At 36.4% G+C, this 20,527-nt stretch overlaps 4 protein-coding genes, 1 non-coding gene and 1 pseudogene across 6 annotated transcripts; 4 read left to right on the forward strand and 2 right to left on the reverse strand.

The window, feature by feature from the left end:
- The first annotated feature begins 3,964 nt into the window (after window positions 1-3,964).
- LOC147281871 (alpha carbonic anhydrase 7-like) lies at window positions 3,965-6,003 on the forward strand (annotated as a pseudogene).
- Window positions 6,004-7,945: 1,942 nt separating this feature from the next.
- On the forward strand, window positions 7,946-9,378 carry LOC147281872 (carbonic anhydrase Nec1-like). Its single transcript, XM_086248136.1, has 7 exons — window positions 7,946-8,036; window positions 8,105-8,325; window positions 8,461-8,567; window positions 8,644-8,746; window positions 8,848-9,021; window positions 9,129-9,185; window positions 9,301-9,378. Exons 1-7 carry the CDS (start codon window positions 7,946-7,948, stop codon window positions 9,376-9,378), a joined length of 831 nt encoding a protein of 276 aa, XP_086104262.1.
- Window positions 9,379-11,703: 2,325 nt separating this feature from the next.
- Window positions 11,704-13,182, forward strand: LOC147281873 (alpha carbonic anhydrase 7-like). Its single transcript, XM_086248138.1, has 7 exons — window positions 11,704-11,797; window positions 11,880-12,100; window positions 12,234-12,340; window positions 12,428-12,539; window positions 12,627-12,824; window positions 12,930-12,983; window positions 13,102-13,182. Exons 1-7 carry the CDS (start codon window positions 11,704-11,706, stop codon window positions 13,180-13,182), a joined length of 867 nt encoding a protein of 288 aa, XP_086104264.1.
- Window positions 13,183-13,533: 351 nt separating this feature from the next.
- On the reverse strand, window positions 13,534-13,605 carry TRNAE-UUC (transfer RNA glutamic acid (anticodon UUC)). Its single transcript has one exon. It is a non-coding gene; the product is annotated as a tRNA-Glu (tRNA).
- Window positions 13,606-14,131: 526 nt separating this feature from the next.
- On the forward strand, window positions 14,132-16,785 carry LOC147281875 (carbonic anhydrase Nec1-like). Its single transcript, XM_086246177.1, has 5 exons — window positions 14,132-15,667; window positions 15,802-15,908; window positions 16,026-16,431; window positions 16,537-16,590; window positions 16,699-16,785. Exons 1-5 carry the CDS (start codon window positions 15,254-15,256, stop codon window positions 16,783-16,785), a joined length of 1,068 nt encoding a protein of 355 aa, XP_086102303.1. The 5' UTR covers window positions 14,132-15,253.
- A 242-nt stretch (window positions 16,786-17,027) lies between these two features.
- LOC147281876 (E3 ubiquitin-protein ligase RZFP34-like) lies at window positions 17,028-20,223 on the reverse strand. Of its 2 annotated transcripts, XM_086246175.1 has the most exons (14): window positions 20,125-20,223; window positions 19,849-20,037; window positions 19,632-19,736; window positions 19,425-19,512; window positions 19,265-19,324; window positions 18,838-18,870; window positions 18,667-18,744; window positions 18,505-18,548; window positions 18,288-18,328; window positions 18,104-18,186; window positions 17,924-18,015; window positions 17,705-17,774; window positions 17,547-17,588; window positions 17,028-17,430 (listed from the first exon to the last, which is right to left on the reverse strand). In XM_086246175.1, the coding sequence occupies exons 3-14, from the start codon at window positions 19,721-19,723 to the stop codon at window positions 17,278-17,280; spliced, it is 876 nt and encodes a 291-aa protein (XP_086102301.1). In that variant the 5' UTR covers window positions 19,724-19,736; window positions 19,849-20,037; window positions 20,125-20,223; the 3' UTR covers window positions 17,028-17,277. The 2 variants fall into 2 exon arrangements, with proteins under 2 accessions (XP_086102301.1, XP_086102302.1); XM_086246176.1 differs by lacking the exon at window positions 20,125-20,223 and having other exon boundaries at window positions 19,849-20,088.
- Window positions 20,224-20,527: the final 304 nt, after the last annotated feature.

Below are 20,527 nucleotides of genomic sequence, written 5' to 3' on the forward strand. Positions count from 1 at the left end.
ATGCTATAGTCCACCAAAAATTTCTACGACGGTAGAATACCCCAGCAATTATATATTAGACAATAGGGAATGCATGGAGCCTCATCCTGCGGATCCGGGAACAAATTGATGTCTCTGTTCTTCCCTTTTTCTTCGACATGGGGGTCCTACTACTTAAAAGAGAGATTTGGCATCAGAAATTTGGCAGGACATAATTAATTAAACTGCATGCTTTATTTATCATTTTTCAAATGCCCTAACCTGTTCATCTAAAAAAAGCAAATGCCCTACATGCCCTGTTTAATTGTGCTTTCATTATGCCACCTTAATTTGATTACTTTTTTTATTCTTTTGTTATTTGGCTCTACTATAGTATATACGTACTCCTACGTCACTAGCTGCATGGCTTTAATTCCAGAATCTCCAATGGGGTTTATAGTTTTTGGCTTAAGTTTAGCTAGCTAGCTCGATTTAGCATACATGACATATCATCATTAGCTTAAACCTTAAAGCAATTAAGAGCCTTGTTTCTTTCTGCATTACCAAAAAATCTGTTCACCGGAATATCTGGTCCTATATATATAATTCTAAAAAGAAGTGCTAGTGTTATATATAGTGGCCGAGATGCACGTATATACAATAGTGATAAGTTAGAAATTTATCTTTGTGAGGACGTGATGCATGCCTCTCAACTTATGAAATGTCTTCTTGAAACATTTTATTAAACATCTTTTGCCTCTTCCTCATAAGAGAAATTTCAAGAAAGTAACTCAATATAAATCAAACCAAAATAGCTGCGTGGGGTTAATTATGTGGCTCTGCCATTAGTGATGGATAATCGTTGGTTAGTGCTGCAACCTTGTAATGAATCTCACACCAATCAATATATGGACGACTGTGTGTTGTGTGTAGCAAAACTCATAGTTTTGTTTCGATTTGTTAAATTAATTAATGTACCTGGTTCACCTTGCCCGTTTGCTACATGAGCTAGTACTCCTATATATAGATAAATACACACACACACACACAATATACATGCATGTGCTTGTCGTATGCTGATGAAGAGTGATGAGGAAGAAAAAATGGGTGTTGATTGTTGAATATTTATGTTAGAAAGGTGTTTATATTCATATTCCTTTCCTCTCCAACATGTAAAGTAGAGGAATACCCCTCTAGGCCTCTACAACTTTAACTGCTAACTGGCCCCATTAAATTAAAGGATTTTAAAATGCACCTACGCCCAACATCTTTTAGCTTCCTAGGGTTCAATGAACTAGCCTTTGAAAAATAAACCCACATACAAAAACTTTGAAATTTTTCTTGAATAAATGGGAATCGGCTTTGGATAATGTTAATATAAAATTCTTGTTGGAATCATTGGAGTACGTACCACCGAATTTGCTCATGCCTCATCGGCCATTCGGCCCACTAATTATACGTAGGTTTGATCACTTTTTTGACTCTTATTACTTGTTAGGTCCCACCTCTTTGACGGAAAGTAATGACTGATTGTTAGGCACATAATGGGGGCTGGTTTTTTTTTTTTTTAAGAGATTCATAGCCAAATTGTATTTGTGCTTCAAAAAAAGAAAAATGGTCACGGCCAAATTGTTGCGGAAAATGACGTGAACTGTGGAGTGACGAATCTGAAATAAAAAAGAAAGTAGGGACTCCATTTGAAGAGAATCAATGTCTGGACCCGTCAAAATCTCTTCCTCTTTTTCAACTAATCACAGTTATCCGACTATTTATCCATAAAAAAATAGATGATCCTACATACTATTTAACTTTAAGAGAAGTTTAAATGAAGTATTTGATATAATCAATGAATTTCAAAGTGTATATCCTAATTAATAATTCTACATTTTCTTGTTTAATTTTCCTATTAAGTATGCATGAGGGAGGGGTGGTGGTCGTGGCGTCCTCAATGGTGGTAGCTAATGTCGACGATAATAATGGCGGTTGTGGTTGTTGCTGTGGCTTATCCTTTCTTATAATATCATTGTCTTGTAATATGATTTTGAGCTCTTAATTAAATCATGTTTTAAAGTCTATTCATGAATTCACTTTAGCATAGCAACATAGATGTGTTTCGTGAAACTATTTTTTTGGTTGATGGGTACAGTTGGTTTACTTGGGCATGACCCATAAAGCTTTCGTTTCTTAATTGGTCATGTTCTATATATATTGTTCTTCTTTTGTAAGGGATTAATGTCATTTTAGTCCTCAGATTATTACACTTGTATCAGTTTAGTCCCCAGACTTCTAATTTGAAAAATTAAAGACTCTGACTTTTTCAATTTTGTCAATTTATACATTTTTCATCCAAATTTTCGTTTGCATAGCACTATGCAAGAGTGGGTTCGGAGCGGTAACCGAACCGATTTACTTAAACCGAGCTTTGAACCGCAGGCACTGATATGGCCAGATTTGTAACCGCCCCCGCCATAGATATGGTCGGTTGCCGAGTTTTCGGTGTCGATCGGGTTTCGGTTGGTGGCGCTTGGTTTTGGAGAGAACGAAGGAGAGAAGGAGGGAGAGAAAGAGGGAGAGAGAGAGAGAGAGAGAGAGAGAGAGAGAGAACGAAGGGTGGAGGTGCTGGGTTGCAGAGGTTCTGGGTTCAAGATGGGTGGGTTTGTAGAGGAGAGATTGCAGAGAAGTGGAGGTGGCAGCGGCTTTGGTCATCGAAATGGCGGCGACTAGGGCTTTGGTGGAGTCCCTGTCGACGAGAAGGGTCTTGACCTCTTGGGGTCTTGTGGAGGTGCTAAGTTTGCAGGGAAGCCGGCAAGCAAGTCGGTGTAGATATCGGTGTCGGAGTTCCGACGGGTTGTGATATCCCAGCTCGATTCCGACACCGATATAGGCGGTGTGGTTTGTTTATTCAACCGAAATCGAAATTGCAAAGATCACCACCGAATCGTTAGAGTTGGATTCGAGGAGGTTGTCGGTATTTTCAGTATGTCAATGAAAAAACCCAGCTCTAGCACCATGTGCCAATCACGTGAGGTTCTTTTTTAAGGCAAAATGGTCCCTTCCATTTATATCTTATCCTTTTCCCTCCTTCATTTTCCACTAAATTTGGATGGAAAATGTATAAATTGACGGAATAACCTCAATTGGCAAAATTGAAAAAATCGAGGTCTTTAATTTTTCAAATTAGAAGTCTGGGGACCAAAATTGCGTTAATCCCTCTTTTTGTAATGTTTTCTCAGTATATATATATATATATATCAAAATAAGAGATTACCAAAAATTAGAATTAAATATAATTTAAACAAAACTGATCGAACTAAGAATTAAGCCGGGTTTCATCTTAAATTGTATGCCAACTCTCTCGCTCAGTTGGTAGGTGATCATGAATTCATGAGTAATGTGTTAGTTTTAGGGAAACAATAACATTGGCTTGGAGATAGTACTCTTGCACTTTTTGGGCATGAAATCTTTGTAGCCTAACCCACCCAACCTCTTTCATAATAAATAGGTAATGATCTCTATATCAAAAATATGAGCACGCAATCTATTAGATTGGCTCAAACAGAGTTACACACATCCACATCAATTGTGGATCACAGATTGCCAGAAGGTTGGAACAAATTAAATATATATATATATATATAGGCAATTAATATGTACTTGAGTTTCGAGTTTCCAATGAAATATAAACCAAACTGTATCCTTGGTTTTTGAAATTTTCCTTTTACATGTGTTATTACACATGTATATATCTTTGATGCATTTTCTTCTCTCTTTGTGTGGCTTCATGAGATTTAGACCAAATTAAGCATGCAATATTCCTTTAGTAGCAAACTCAAAACTTGCAGTCTCTATAATCTGTCTTTGCTCCCTCTGCCTCTGCCTTTGTAGTGATTTGTGTATATATATATATATATACCAATCAAAAACCCCTTTGTCAGACTATCACAACCTGCCACAGCTGGTACTAGTACTATTTCTCCAACTCTGTGCACTCTGCAGCCTGAAGAACATGAAGCATCAAAGCAAACCCATCTTCATTTCTTGTTTTCTATTCCTTAATGTAGTTGTATTCACACATTTGACAATATCAGTCACAGCTCAAGAAGTTGGTAGGCAGAATGAAAATACATGTTCTTATTGATCCTTTTTGTTTTGTTAGATATGGGTGATTATAATGTGAGAATCATGTATATTATAGATATTGCATTGTATGTGCAGAGGATGAGAGAGATTTTGATTATATTGAGGGGAGCAACAAGGGGCCAGCTCAGTGGGGAGATATCAAGGAAGAATGGGCAGCATGTAAGAATGGAAGCATGCAATCTCCTATAGATTTATCAAATAAGAATTTTCAAGTAGTCCCAAGCATAGGAAAAATAATATTCCCAAGCTTGGGGGAGCTAAATAGGACTTACAAGCCTTCTAATGCCACTCTCAAGAACAGAGGCCATGATATTAAGGTAAGCAACTGTCAAGGTTGTTGGGGGCTCATGTCTCCCCTCCCCCTACCCCCAAAATATATTGTTCCCAACTTAACTATTTTGGATGAGGTACATGTGTGTGATTTTATCTTCACCTTGAATAATGATCTCGTGTCACGCGTCCTAATCGAATCGTTGGCTTTAACATCACTTATTGGGGGCCTCCGTCTTTCGGCTCCCTCAAGTTACATAAATATTGTCCCAACTTAATTTAGGGGGTTCTATTCCCTCAAGTTACATATATATTGTATTTGTTTCTCAATTTCGGTTATGCTCATCATAATTAGGAGAACTTATATAGGCAAGTGTAACTCCTAACACTTGTATAGTTGTTTGAAAATAAGCCGCTGTTAATACATGCCATGTATGTGGTGGGTGCAGCTTGGGTGGTTAGGAGACGCCGGATCAGTTGAGATCGATGGCATTCAGTATTTCCTACAACAATGTCACTGGCACTCACCCTCCGAGCATTCCATCAATGGCAGAAGGTCCCTCTCTCCCTCTCTCTCTCCAATGCATAGATGCACAAATTATAATTAACAATACACATTGTTTGGCTCATTACATGTAAGGAGCTATTGGTAAACTGCCGTCTAACACGTGTACATGAAGTTTTTTTTTCTTCTTATATGTAACGAGTCATTCCTGTACACATTTCTGTGTTACAGGTATGCCATGGAGCTGCACATGGTTTATCAAAGTTGGGATCCGAAAGCGAGAAACAACAATATTGCTGTTGTTGGGGTCTTCTACCTGATTGGTCTGCCAGATGCTTTCCTCTCTAAGGTGATGAAATTACTTCTTCATAAACCCTTGATTCCTGTATGCTACTTGATGCATATATGCATGTATAATAATTGTACACATGCATGAGTTTGTTACTAGTACATGATGGTAGCTAATTGTGATGAATCTCAGTTGAGGAAGGATCTATCATCCATGACTGATCAAAAGACAGAGAGAGGCATTGGGGAGATTGATCCTGCAGAAATAACAAAATTGAGATTCAACAACTACTACCGATACATGGGCTCACTCACCACTCCTCCATGTTCTGAAGGTGTTATTTGGATCATCAACAAACGGGTAAAGTACTACTTGTACTATCAGTTAGTGAAAGAAAATGCAACAGAGTTATCTTTTTCTCCCAAAATCTCAATGTTCATAATTTCATATATGTCTTCTACTTGCTTACCTAAATTTTAACTTCCTCCCTCCAGTTTGGCACCGTTTCAAAGGAACAAATAGACCTACTTCGAGAGGCTGTGCTTGATGTAAGTGGCCTGCTTTGCATAGGATTTCTGTTAATTTGTTTCTGTTGTTCTTTTCTGTCCTTTGTTCTTCTTACTTCAAACACACATGTATAAGAATGTTCGAGTGCACGTACTAACCATCATTTTTTGGCTCGCTCCACAATGTGATCCCATGATCCACGCTTATGACTTAATTTGGTTCTTAACACCAATTGCAGTATGCAGAAATGAATGTGAGGCCTGTGCAACCACTCAATGGTCGAAAGATCCAAGCATAAGACCAAAGCGCAAGGGACAAAGACAAACACAACTGACAATGTCAGAGAGTTCATTGGAAACCATAATAAATTCACAAGAGAAAAGAAATTCTTTGTCTTATATTTCTTACTTGTAACAATAAAACTATACATTCATGGACTACAATGTTCGATCCATTAATGTAGTTCATGTAGCATTACTCGATTTGTAATCTAATTGCTTCTGGTGACAAAAAAGAAGCGTATCTATACTATAATGAGAAACAATCATATGCATATACATGATACATGTTAATTAATCCATGCCTCTGTCTATACTTGAATCTCCTTGTTCTGTTCTTCACTCTATGATCTGTGACTAGTTGCAGTTCATATTTAAGAAGGCCTCACAAATGATCATTCAAAATATTTCTGTAAATTGTTTATAACATTGTCCATCAATGAAGTGTATGTATAATGGACTGTATAATTGATTATAAACAGAGATAAAGGATTCTCAATTACCATGTTGAGGATTCCAAAATATTAGCACATTTAATAGTTGAAAAAAGTTGTCCTCATCTCCAGTTCTGCAAAACCAAGGACAACAAATCCTTCAGATACTGCAAGTGATCCATAATCAGATTGTAATGATTCTTTCTACCAAGAAAAAGTCCAACCTGAAAATAGGGTACGGGTACACAGTAAGCTACCTTAACCGGTATGCGTAGGCTTAGTTGATTCATTATATAGTATATTGGTATATATTATTAATAATAACATAGATATTAATAGAATGTAGATAACCTTTTTGTACTTGTGTTAAGTACTCATAATTTTTTCTATTTAATCTTTTGATGATGATTAAACAATGTATTTACTTTAAACATAGATTAATTAAAAAATATAAGAAAAAGTTAGGGACACTAATTTTAGTGATCCAGGGTCATGCGATCCGGATCGTTGTACATAGGAGGTGTAACAATCCCGGTAACTATGATACAATGCTTCTCTCATATCCACCTACACATGTTTGTCATGTGACCAATTTATTGTGAGACGAGCATTAATTGTATTTGTATGCAAGAATTCTTCTGCAAATACGAACAATGATGAACCACATTGAACACCAAAATATATATCTATATATATCTGGTATTAAGGAGTTTTTTAAAAGAAGAGGTGACTCACATCTTGTTCTGTTTTATTGAAGGAGCAGATTACCTTTTGTAGCGCTGATTGTAAGGACTATAATTAAGGAGGATGTTTAATTCAAATAAAATAATCTAGAAAATTAAATTCTGATGTCTATAATTAGCATCTAATATATGAAAAATTATTGAGAACAACCGATATTCCGCCACGTGTTTTAAATAATTCAACGTATAAGGATATTATTGATACTACAATGCCAAAAAAGGTAAATTAGTATTACATAAAAGTGATTAGTACTGCATGGACACTATTATAGGGATTTGATTGTAAGGACGATGTTTAATTCAACATAAAAAATTCTAGCAAATTCTCATGTCTAAATATAGTACACAAATCTCCGTACTAATGTAGTAGTGTTAGAGAGAGAGAAGTTGCATAAATCAAGGAATTAACCAATGAAGGGCCTGACTGGGTAGAGGGTAGAGGGTAGAGCTATGTTTTAGTAGTTTTGTATAAATATGGATGTATTGGTCTGATTCAGATCATGAAACTTCAAAGCTTTCCATAAAAATAAAAATAAAGTGTAAATATTATCTAATATAGATGGATTGCAATGCCAATTAGAAAGATATATTAGAATTACATAAAAGTGATTGATTGCTTCCCACCCCATAAGGAAAAACATGCATTGATCGCAAATGTGATTTCTTTCCACTTGTTGATCCTGCAACTGTTACAGTGATTGTTGGCTTAGTTGATTGAGGAAGCTCTATACCTTACATTATTTATTCATAGCAATTCCACAAAGAACAGAGGTCTCTGTGTTGCCACCATTTGTTTCTTAAAAGGCTGTTGGCTACAAAAGATGGTTGCATCAAAGCAAGCCCATCATGGGATCATTGTTTTTACATTTCTTCTTGTGTTCTGGCACCCAACACCCATTAAAGCTCTTTCTGGTAATGTCAAATACATATGCTTGCATTCTTCTTCATCATAATTATTGAGGTTTTAGTTTTTGGTGCAGGGAAAAACATGGAGTTTGATTATGGAATAGGGAGTCCAAAGGGACCAAAACACTGGGGTGATCTTAAGAAGGAATGGGTGGCATGTAAAGATGGAAAACAACAATCACCAATAGATTTATTGGATGCGCTTGCTACCAAATTAATCCCAACTTCAGAGGACCTTACAATGATTTATAAGCCTGCCGATGCAACTATTACCAACGAAGGTCCTGCTATCGCGGTGAGAGGAATGAAAATTAACCCTGTTTCATTTGTTCATGTGTAGAATGAATGCATGATTTTAACTGCATAAATGTTGGCTTAGTGGGAGACATGACATTATTCTTAATTCTGTATTTACAATCATTTGATGCAGATTGAATGGGAGGGTGATGCTGGCTTAGTTCATATCAATGGTACAGATTACTTCCTCAAAAAATGTCACTGGCACTCCCCTTCTGAGCATTCCATTAATGGCAAAAGGTCTCTATCTCCATCTCTCTCTCTCTCTCTCAAATCCAAAATGGTTCTTCAATGTCTAAAGAGTTCTCTTTATTAGGTATGATTTAGAATTGCACATGGTTCACCAAAGCCCGAACAGCAATCTAGCTGTAGTAGCACTCCACTACAGAATTGGCCAACCCAATCCTTTTCTCTCAAAGGTAAAAAGCCTCAACAGATGTGTAAGAGAAAAAACTATTTCCAGTTAAATATAAAAAGAAAAATATATGAGCTAGATGAATGGTGTTATTCCAACCTTCAGGTGGAAAAGGCTATATCATCAATGATTGATATAAAGAAGGGGATACACTTGGGAATGGTTGATCCGACCGAGATCACAGGGGCTCAGGCCACCATGCAGACATTTTACAGATACGCGGGCTCACTCACAACCCCTCCTTGTGCTGAAGGAGTTACTTGGACCGTAAACAAAGAGGTACAACCTCTTCTTCAGCCCTAAGAATCATTTCATCAACTCTTGTAATTGAAATAAACATTTTGGTAGCCAAACCTGTGACAAAGCTAATTATAAATTGCCCTCAGGTGCAAACTACTGTGTCAATATCACAAGTGAGGTTACTCAAACAAGCGGTTTTTGATGTAAGTAACCTATCTTTGTTGAGTGATTCCTCTGATAGCTAGAACTACTCCATACACATCAAAGTATCAAATTTGAGCACATAGTAACTTCTTCTGTTGATTAACTTGAATGCAGTTCGCAGTGATGAATGCAAGACCATTACAACCTCTCAACAATCGAGATATCAAGCTCTATAGCCCATCTTTACGCTAGGAGCTTGCGTATTTTTTTCCATTTTTGTAGAAATAACACATGTAGATTAAGCATACCTACAGCTTTGAAAATTCTATATGTACTTCAGAAGCTGTGGTGTGCAAGTCTATATCAGAATGTCTAATGTACATTAAGTTTGCTCCAGAATAATTCATTGATTTTGTTCATTCAATTGCAAACCTAGGCTTATGATTGGGTTTTCAGACAACCACTGAACCAAAAAGCTTAAACTATCAGGAGATGGGGCAACAATATATATCAAACGTATTGGAAATGATGTTCCATCTCTTTCACGAATTCCCAATGTATAGCGGTCAAAATGGTAAGACAGTAATGTCTGTCATTGTATATATTGAAAAGAACTTGCATGTATATAATACCATATATAATACCTTGTCTAACATCCTCCATATTTGTTAGCCAAAAAAAAAAAAATCCTCCATGTTTTACCTCAAAGCACACGGGGCAATCATATGATTTCGTTTTCATGATTGAATATTATTCAATCCTCACTTGACCCATTTTGAGCACCAACAAGGCCTTACCATCTTGTTATGATACATTTGAATTAAGCATGGGAGTTACAGCAACCTGAAATTGAGTTGAAAAATATTAGTAAAGTTAGGACAGACAACTATGAGGCAGTGATCGTATGACTCATTTCATTAGATTGAACCATCTGGTCATGGATTTACCTCCTCATCAAGTTTCCCCCACGCACGGACTTATAGCAGTATGATTTCGAGCAAACCATTAATATGGATTCCCAACAGTCCAAGAATAATCCAGGAAGAGCCTCTGCAACTTCCAAGCATCCCATAAAAAACAAGTATAAATACCATCTAATGTAGATGGATTTGCATTGCCAAGAAAGGTAAATTAGTAGTACACAAAAGTTAGATATTTCAGACATTGTTATAGGGATTTGATTGCTTCCCCACAATGTTGCATTGTTAAGGACATTGTCACTAACACACCTTCACAACTATCCCCACCACCCAGATCGCTTTTAAATTTCATCGAGCTTAATGTGTTAGTCAAACAATGAGCTTTACAAATTGTATAATTTCAAATTCTTTCTTTTAAAATTTCATCATTCTGAATTGTTTAGAGTCTCTGTAAGTTACTGCTACTACCAAGTCATTGTCCAATTTTTTTTTAGCGCGGATTGCAAGGAAGATGTTTAGTTCAGTTCAAAACTGTAGCAACCAATGACGACAACCTGTTAAGGCATGTCCAAGTATTTATAATTAGAATCTAATAAAGATGGATTCCAATGCCAAGAAAGGTAGTATTATATGTACATAAAGGTGATCAATATTACATAGACATTATTATAAAGATTTGATTGCTACCCCCCTCCCCCAATAAGGCACAACAATGATCAAGGACAAAATGTGATTTCTTTCTACATGTGGTACGATGATTTTGAGTCGTGTTCTAGTGGCCAATTTTCAGTATCTTGGTAATGCTTTGGTTGTCACACAGTTGTCTTTTTGTTAATACTATTTTGAGTTGAGTTCGTTTGCCTCCACCTTTGCATTTGTTGGTTAAGGGCATTTGCTCTTTGACTGCTTAGCTTCTTCAGGTGAACTCATAACATATTTTTCGTGACGCTAATTCAGTTGTGGACCTATTTGCCAAGATGGGGCATCATCCTGTTTTCCAACCTTTGTGTCAACAAGTTTGCATGGGTTTTGTTGTTAGTTTTTCATCGTTGCAAAATAAAAAATAAAAATAACTAAGTCCTTGGCAAATGTTTGGTATCCTTCCTATTTTTATTTTCACTATACGATTTAAGAGATTGGACCCAACCTAGCAAATACACATACTCTAGCAAATTCACATGTTCAATGACGAAAAAAAAAATTGTCTACCCTGGTAAACAGACAGACAAATCTCCCTACCAGTAGTGTTAGACTGAGAAAGTACTTGCAAAAATCAATATTCCAAGCTTCTCCTGAAAAAAAAAAAAAAAAAAAAAAAAAAAAAAGTATAATTACTATCTAATATAGATGGATTTACAATGCCAAGAAAGGTAAATTAGTATTCCATAGAAGTGATTGAAATTAAACAGACATTGTTATGGGGATTTGATTGATTCTCCCATATAGCGCAACATTGATCAAGGAGCAAATTTTACGAGATTAAGGAAGCTCTATATCATTCATTCTTCTTATTGCATCATTTTGTGCATACATTCATCACAGTCTTAATATAAACCCAATAGAAGGGCTATTGGGTATAGGCTGCATAGCAATTCCAACAAAGAACAGAGGCCTCTGTATTGCCACCATTTGTTTCTTAGAGGCTGTTGGCTGTGAAATGGTTGAATCAAAGCAAGTCCACCTTGGGTTTATTGCTTTCACTTTTCTTCTTCTGTTCTGGAACCCAACACCCATTAGTGCTGAACATTCTGGTAATGTCAAATACATATATACTTGCATTCTTCTTCATCTTCATCATCATAATAATTATTGAGTTTTGGGTTTTTGGTGCAGAGGAAGAAATAGAGTTTGATTATAGGAGAGGGAGTGAGAAGGGACCAGAACACTGGGGAGATCTTAAGAAAGAATGGGTGACATGTAAGGATGGTAAGCAGCAAACACCAATAGATTTAAGGGATGAGTATGCCACCAAATTAATCCCAAGTTTAGAAGACCTTCAAGTGAGTTATAAGCCTTCCAATGCAACTATCAACAATGAAGGTCATGCTATTGTGGTGAGAAATGAGAATCCTATTTTAATTTTTTTATGTGTAGAAGAAAGGCAAGATTATAACTGCACATGTTGTAAGGAAGTGTAAGTCACAACATTTTTAATTAATTCTGTATTTCAATAAATATTTGATGCAGATTAAATGGGAGGGTGATGCTGGATCAATTCATATCAATGGCACAGATTACTTCCTCAAACAATGCCATTGGCACTCCCCCTCTGAGAATTCCATTAATGGAAGAAGGTCTCTCTCTCTCTCTCTCTCTCTCTCTCTCTCACTTTGAAATCCAAAATGCTTCTGCAATGTCTAAAGAGTTGTCTTTATTAATAGGTATGATTTGGAATTGCACATGGTTCACAAAAGCCAGAACAACAACGTAGCTGTAGTAGCATTCCTCTACAAAATTGGCCAACCGGGCCAACCCAATCCTTTCCTCTCACAGGTAAAAAGCCTCAATACATGTGTAAAAAAACTATTTCCAGTCAAAAAAATAACTGTAATTGATGAATGGTGTTATTTCAACTTTCAGGTTAAAAAGGATCTATTGTCTATGATTGATATGAAGAAGTGGACACAATTGGGAGTGGTTGATCCCTGGATGGTCCAAAGGGCTCAGGCCACAAAACCAAGGAGGATAAGAAGGTCTAGCTCAAAATTTTACAGATATATGGGCTCACTCACAACCCCTCCTTGTACTGAAGGAGTTACTTGGACCATAAACAAACAGGTAAAACTTGTTCACTTACCCTAACCATTTCTTTAACTGTTGTAAATTCACATTTTGGTAGCCAAAAATGAGAAACCTAAGCTAGTCATCATAAACTGCCCTCAGGCACACACTGTTTCAAGATCTCAGGTGAAGTTACTTCAAAAGGCCGTTTACGATGTAAGTAAAATCTATCTTTGTTTAGTTATTCCTCTGACAGAACTACTCAATTCACATCAAAGTATCAAATTTCGAGCATATATTAATTAACTTGTTATGTTGGTAAACTTGAATGCAGTATGCAGTGATGAATGCAAGACCATTACAACCTCTCAACGGCCGAGTTATCAAGCTCTATGACTCGCTGTTACGCCAATGAGACTTGCATAGCCAACAACCACGGTGGTTCGAAAGAATTTACATTTTTCGCAGTAATAAATTAGTACTTGCACATGTGGATTAAGCATACCAGCTTGGTTATTAAATTGTATATGTACTTCAGAAGCTGTGGTGTGTTAGAAAGTCTATATGTACTTCAATTTGGCTCCAACAAAGTCATTGATTTTGTTCATTGAATCTAATACAAGTTGCAACCTGCTGGCCCTACCCACTGGCATATAGAAATTGGCTCAAATATGAGCAAGCATTCCACAATTGAACCTACAAAGAAACTAGGACCAGCACTTCCAATTTTCCCTCCTTTTTTTTTCTGGTACAAAAATAAAAAAAGTTCCGTTGCCGGGAATCGAACCCGGGTCTCCTGGGTGAAAGCCAGATATCCTAACCGCTGGACGACAACGGATTGTGTTTTAAACCATTCTACTTTGTCACTACTTACCACTTTCTTGTGACCCTAATCGATATAATTAGGAAATCAATCCTTCAACACTGTTGAGTATCAACATTTCCTGAAACACAATATAGAAGTGTTCAACCGATTTACATTCTCAAGGAGTCACTGCACAGAAACTTAGACACCAAACATGGATAACCCATTAACTCTCTGACTGTGAAGTTTCAGAGACATTACCAGCCCTGAACTTGTTTCAATCCATATGATGCTTTTTTTAAATTTCATGCACCAAATCTCCTTCTCCTTTTTTAAAGGTTTATTTGACATGCCTTCGATGTATTTCCCATCCTTTTTGAGCTCCTATAATCTATATGTTGCTAATTAAGCATACAAACTATTATTCATGAATTTCAATTTATTATTCATCAGCCCTTAGGGTGCATCCTAGTTAGAGATTGCAATTGCTGTGAACGACTTGTGTTCGTGTTTTTTTTTTTTTTTTTTGGTCGAAACTTGTGTTCGTGTTGTGTAGAATACTAGTTAGTCAACCTTAACCCGAATTATCTATTTTAGGATTTTTTTCACTTTTGGTAACTAAACTTGGATTTGTGTTCAATTTGGTACCCAAACTCTAATTTGTGTTTTTGTATCTATAAATACTAAATCCTTATTTCGTCAGTCAAGAAATAATCAACCCAAAAGTGTGTGGTGCTACCTAATTATTCTTCAACAAAAGAAGATTCCAAGAATTGTTATTGATGCTATTTTGGGTTGTGCTTGTTGGCCTCAGCGGTTTTGTTGGTTAAGGATGGTTAGTTTCTTGAGGCAATCTTATAGCATCTTCAACAACTTAGTTTTCTCTCCTCCCTAGCTATATTAGCTGATTTCCTCCCAAAATCATTCTTTAACAGATTAGCTAAATTTGGGTGAGAGAAGAGAGAAAATAGCTATAATCGAAGCAACCCAACTGAAAACAATTCTTGAATTCTTAAAATGCAACGGTACAAATTTACCCCTTATTAGCCATAATATAAAATCTTAAGAAATAATAAAATATCAATATTAGCTAAAATAAAGAACAATATTGGGGTAAGATTTTAAAAGTAGTTAGTTAAAATAGATTTCTAATTTTTTTTTTTCACAAATTTAGCTAGAATATAGGTAATTTTGTTGGAATTGCTCTTACAATATATTGTTCGTGAAGTTAATTCGGTTGTGGACCTTCCTTCTTTGCAACCTATGGCTCATGCTTGGTATCTCTTTTTTTTTTTTTTTTTTTTTTCTTCATACCAATCATTGAGAAAAATTATAGAAATGTAATGTGTAAATATAGTACTCTTGTAAACAGACTAGACAAATTAATCCCCATACTAGTAGTATTGTAAAGAGCTGGAAGTTGCAATATTCAAGGAAATAACCAAAGAAGGGCCAGACTGGCTCCGGGTTTTACTACAGTCAAGATATGGGTGTATTGATCTAATTTCAGTTCATGCAACTTCCAAGCTTCCCATAAAAAACTAGTATAAATAGCATCCATATAGATGGATTTGCATTGCCAAGAAAGGTAAATCAGACAATGATATAGGGATTTGATATCCTCCCCCCCACAAGGCACAGCATTGATTAAGGCCTCTTTGTTGCCCTTTGTGTGTGAAAGATGGGTGAATCAAAGCAAGCCCATCTTGGGTTCATTGCTTTGACTTTTCTTCTTCTTTTCTGGCACCCAACACCCATTAGAGCTTCTGGTAATGTCAAATGCATATATACTTGCATTTTTCTTCATCTTCATCATCATCATCATCATCATCATCATTATCATCATAATTATGAGTTTTGGGTTTTTGGTGCAGAGGGAGAAGTGGGGTTTGATTTTAAGGAAGGGAGTGAGAAAGGACCAGAACGCTGGGGAGAGCTCAAGAAAGAATGGGGGACATGTAAGGATGGAAAACGGCAATCGCCAATAGATATAAGGGATGAGGATGCCAAGAAATTAGTCCCAAGTTTGGAGGACCTTCAAATCAGTTATAAGCCTTCCAATGCAACTATCAACAATGAAGCTCATGCTATTTCGGTGAGAAAGTGAAATCCTATTTCATTTGTTTGTATACAATAAAGGATGGATTTTTAACTGCATATGTTGTATGGAAGTGTCTTAAGTCACAACATTTTTAATTAATTCTGTATTGCAATAAATATTTGATGCAGATTAAATGGGAGGGTGATGCTGGATCAATTCGTATCAATGGCACAGATTTCTTCCTCAAACAATGCCATTGGCACTCCCCCTCTGAGCATGCCCTTAATGGCAGAAGGTCTCTCTCTCTCTCTCTCTCTCTCTCTCTCTCTCTCTCTCTCTCTCTCTCTCTCTCTCTCTCTCTCTTAAATCCAAAATGCTTCTATAATGTCTAAAGAGTTGTTTTTATTAACAGGTATGATTTGGAATTCCATATGGTTCATCGAAGCCAGAACAACAACCTGGCAGTAGTAGGATTCCTCTACAAAATTGGCAAACCCAATCCTTTCCTCTCACAGGTAAAAAGCCTCAATACGTGTGTAAGAAGAAACTATTTCAAGTCACTAAAAAAGAAAAAAAGAAAACTGTACATAGTTGATGAATGGTGTTATTCCAACTTTCAGGTGAGAAAGGATCTATTGTCTATGATTGATACCAAGAAGTGGATACACTTGGGGGTGGCTGATCCCTTGATGGTCAAAAGTGCTCAGGTCAAAAAACAGAAGAAGAAAAGAAGGTCTAGCTCCAAATTTTACAGATACATGGGTTCACTCACAACCCCTCCTTGTACTGAAGGAGTTACTTGGACCATAAACAAACAGGTAAAACTTGCTCACTTACCCTAACCATTTCTTCAGCTCTTGTAAATTCACGTTTTGGTAGCCAAAAATGAGAAACCTAAGCTAATCATCATAAACTGCCCTCAGGTACACACTGTTTCAAGATCACAAGTGAAGTTACTTCAACGAGCTGTTTTTGATGTAAGTAACCTATCTTTGCCAAGTCTTTCCTCTGAAAGAACTACCCAATACACATCAAAGTATCGAATTTGAGCACATATTAACTTCTGCTGATAAACTTGAATGCAGTATGCAGAGACAAATGAAAGACCATTACAACCTCTCAATGGCCGAGATATCAAGCTCTATGACTGGCAGAACCAACAAACTCCATGATTGGACAAATAAATGTTTACATTTCTCGCTGTAATAAATTGGTACTTGCACATGTCGGTTAAGGATACTAGCTTAGAAAATTCTATATGTACTTCCAAAGCTGTGGTGTGCAAGTCCATCTCAGAAGGTCTAATATGAACTTAAATTTTGCTACACGAAAATTCATTGATTTTATTCAAGCAATCTAGTACCAGTTGCAAACCTAGATTTATGATTGGATTACAAACTTTAATCATGATATCTCTGTTAAATCTAGAAACATTTTCCATTGATGAAGCTCTCATACAATGTATTCCCATGCTTTCAAATGTAACCTGCTGACCCTACCCACTGGCATACAGAAAATGGCTCAAATATGAGCAAATATTCCACAAGTGAACCTGCCGAGAAACTAGTATGCAAAGAATAAAGGGACCAGCACTACCACTAAGAGCTACCTTTTTGTGACACTAATCGATATAATTTAGAAAGTAATACATCATAAATCTTTTGTTATCTCACCATCTCCGTAATCCTTGACGTGCATGAGGCTGGCCCTCCTTGTGTCTGCCTTGTATTATAGGATTTGCATTTGAGGCATTTATGTGCCACAATGTGGAAATTTACCTCTGATGTTTCCCCACAATCATTGCAGAGGATCCAAACCTAAATGTAACAGCAAAATAAATGCGCATTTTTACCACCGTAGTTTATTAAATATAAGTGAAAAATTTAATCACCCTTGTTGCCAAAGTCACAGAAGTAATCATGAGTGTACTTACCATCTTATTTTGATAGATTTGAGGCATGGGAGTTACAGCAACCTGAAATTGATTTGAAAGAGATTAGTAAGCTAGAAAAGAAAGGTAACGATGAGGCAGTTATATGACTCAAATCATTCTTACAGTGAAAAGCTTAAATGATTGAATTGTAGATTTACCTCATGATCAAGTTTCTCCCACACACGGGACATATCGCAGTATGATTTTGAGCAAACCGGGCATGAATACCTGCAGAGTTATGCACAATTAATATGGATTCACAACAGTCCCAAGAATAAAATAAATCAAGACTACTTTTTTATAATTTATATCAACAATTTATATCAGATCATCCTTATATAGTATATACATATATCTTGAATACAAAAAAGAATTACTGGAAATGCTGCTCCATCTCCTTCACACATTCCAAATGTATAGTGTGTCCACATGGCAAGACAGTAATGTCTGTCATTGTATCGAAAAGAAACTGCACAAATAACTGATGTGAGTTGGTGCACTATTAAGCAGAAAACTCTGTAAAATAATTTTTAGAAATAGCATCCTCCAAAGTTTACCTCAAAGCACACAGGGCAATTGTGATGCATTGCATTTTCCACACAATTGTGTGAATCCTTCAACACTGTTGAGTAGCAACATCCTAAATCACAGATAGAGACATTCCAATTTAGATTATTTAAAAAGGCATAATTAAAAGGATTTCAAAGAAGTAAAGAAAAGGTGGGGGGGTTAACGTCTTACCACACTTGTCACAGTGGAAAAAATTATCCCCACCTCCAGTTCTGTAATACCAAGTAAAACAAATTTAGGCACATGCAAGTGTTTTATCAATGAAGAATCTTTACTAGAAGTAAGGTAATGAAAGGTAATTCCTAAAAATCAAAATCAAAATAAAAGTAAAAAAAACAGGCAAACAATAATATAAAGGAACAACGAAAAAGTGCAGAAAGAGTTTAACCTGCAGATACCACATTTGTCGCAATGGTACTGATTTTTTGAAACCTAGCAAAATAAAATGGATTTCCAAAACAAATGAAGTAAAAACAGGGCTTTACATATATGAGATAAGCTGAACTCAATAAGCTCTCTTTTTTTCATTAACAAGAACTCAGAAGCTTACATCGTCATCAAAAAACTTGCATTTGGAGCAAAAATAGTTTCCCATGCAAACCCCACATTGGGTACAGTGCTGTTGGACCTGAATGAATATCAGAACTTCAGTAGTCATTAACACCATCCTTGAATTATAATTACTGTTACTATTATCAGAATTTTTAAAAAGAAGGCTTACATCTTGTTGTGTGTTGCACAAGGAGCAGATGACCTGGAAAAAAAAAAAAAAAAAAGAAGGTCAGGAAGATGGAAAAAAAAGGAAAGAAAAGAAAAGGACTAATCCAAGTTGGCATAATAGGTCCAAGTATTCCACAGAGAAAGAAAAGAAAGATGCTGAACCTTATCCATAAAGTTTGCATCTTTTGATTTGAACCCTTTAACATTCACATTAGGAGAGTTAAAGGAAAGTAAATCTAAGGAAATTCATATCCAGCAAAACCCAGATAAAATCAAATCTACTTGTGAAAAATGAAAGGTACGTCATAATTTTTAATTCTATTCCCCATTCCTTTTAAAGACTTCTACAGCTGGCTGCGTATTAATCTTATAGCTAAAAATCATACAAACTTAAAAAGCAAGTGAGAGAGACAGTAAAAGCAGCTAACCCTTTTCAGATCATGGCGAGGAAGGTCATGGCGATCAAGAGGATCAACTTCCATTGAATTCTGCTCAAAAAAAAAAATCCACCCAAATTATAAGATGCTGAATTGTAAATATTATTATTGCTAATCAAAGTTAAATAAAAACCCAATAGCAAAAACTGACTTTGGATTCGTTATGGCAATGCCTGCAATCGAAAATCTCATCACAACATGGTGCTCTGATCTTGCATCTCCTTCTATAATGCGCGCACCTTCAAATATATTTCACCAACCAAAATTAGTCATAAAAATCAGTTCAAAAACCAATCTTTGTTTTCCCAAAAAAGCAAAAAAAAAAAAAAAAAATTAGAAACGAATGAATTATGAATACCCGAATTTTCCAGATCCCAGGTCCATGGCAGACTGGTCAGTTTGATGAGAAAGGTCGTTAATGGAGATCAGGGTCTCGAAGCCGCTCTCCATTCTCCAAAGTTACCTTAATAAATCAAGATACCCAGAAACATTTAAGCTGAAACAAGCTGTAAAAAATGGCGAGAGAAGGAGGAAGAAGAAGAAGACCATTACTCCATGAGCAAGGCCTAGCTTACCTTGCAGAGCAGTAACAGAGCGCAGAGGCTGAAATGCTGAATCCCAATCCCCTGATAATTGTAAATTTGATATTCCTTCTTTGTATGGTAACTGATAGCGCGGCGACACGACGCCGTTTCCCGGGCCGACCTTTTATATCTTAATCTAAAGTTTGGAATCCAATGCAATAATTGCAGCACCCTGTAAGTCTGTAACAAATAATTAGGTGACATTGATTAATTAATATGTATGAGAGACTTAATACGACGTCGTAGGGTGGAGATTACATTACGTACCTGAAGAGAGAAGCGAACGGTTTCTTGGTTGGGATGCAATGAATACTGTGAAGAATGAACAAGACTCGAAGTGGTCTAAGCTTGTGGGCTGGGTCTTATATACATAACACACAGTCCAGGTCCAAATGGTTGGCGGGAAAAGAACTGTGAAATTACCATATAGTACTTGCTGGAATAGAGAGTTATGATATAATACGGAGGGTATTTTGGGTAGAAACAAAAAAGGACAGTTTTGGATGATGGATATGGATAGAGTCGTTGGGCTTCGCTGACAGGGTCTGGATCTGTGAGCTGGTCCGGGGACCCAGAAGAATCAACATGCTGGTTGTCGTTTAATGAAAGAATCTGGAACGCTTTTTCGGACACCATGTCGTTGTTGACGTGTCGGCTAACTTTGGTGTTC

Source organism: Dryas octopetala, chromosome 6, assembly GCF_963921425.1.
Source record: "Dryas octopetala chromosome 6, drDryOcto1.1, whole genome shotgun sequence".
NCBI lineage: Eukaryota > Viridiplantae > Streptophyta > Magnoliopsida > Rosales > Rosaceae > Dryas > Dryas octopetala.

Bases quoted from the DNA above. Each gene is read 5' to 3' on its own strand.
- LOC147281872 (XM_086248136.1), top strand. From the start codon at position 7,946: ATGGTTGCATCAAAGCAAGCCCATCATGGGATCATTGTTTTTACATTT. The intron at 8,568-8,643 runs GTCTCTATCTCC...TCTCTTTATTAG, and splicing joins CATTCCATTAATGGCAAAAG to GTATGATTTAGAATTGCACA. The intron at 9,022-9,128 runs GTACAACCTCTT...AATTGCCCTCAG, and splicing joins CTTGGACCGTAAACAAAGAG to GTGCAAACTACTGTGTCAAT.
- LOC147281873 (XM_086248138.1), top strand. From the start codon at position 11,704: ATGGTTGAATCAAAGCAAGTCCACCTTGGGTTTATTGCTTTCACTTTT. The intron at 11,798-11,879 runs GTAATGTCAAAT...TTTTTGGTGCAG, and splicing joins CATTAGTGCTGAACATTCTG to AGGAAGAAATAGAGTTTGAT. The intron at 12,825-12,929 runs GTAAAACTTGTT...AACTGCCCTCAG, and splicing joins CTTGGACCATAAACAAACAG to GCACACACTGTTTCAAGATC.
- LOC147281875 (XM_086246177.1), top strand. From the start codon at position 15,254: ATGGGTGAATCAAAGCAAGCCCATCTTGGGTTCATTGCTTTGACTTTT. The intron at 15,668-15,801 runs GTGAGAAAGTGA...TATTTGATGCAG, and splicing joins ATGAAGCTCATGCTATTTCG to ATTAAATGGGAGGGTGATGC. The intron at 15,909-16,025 runs GTCTCTCTCTCT...TTTTATTAACAG, and splicing joins CATGCCCTTAATGGCAGAAG to GTATGATTTGGAATTCCATA.
- LOC147281876 (XM_086246175.1), bottom strand. From the start codon at position 19,723: ATGGAGAGCGGCTTCGAGACCCTGATCTCCATTAACGACCTTTCTCAT. The intron at 19,513-19,631 runs GTATTCATAATT...ATATATTTGAAG, and splicing joins CTGGGATCTGGAAAATTCGG to GTGCGCGCATTATAGAAGGA. The intron at 17,431-17,546 runs GTAAGTACACTC...TGTTACATTTAG, and splicing joins AAATCTATCAAAATAAGATG to GTTTGGATCCTCTGCAATGA.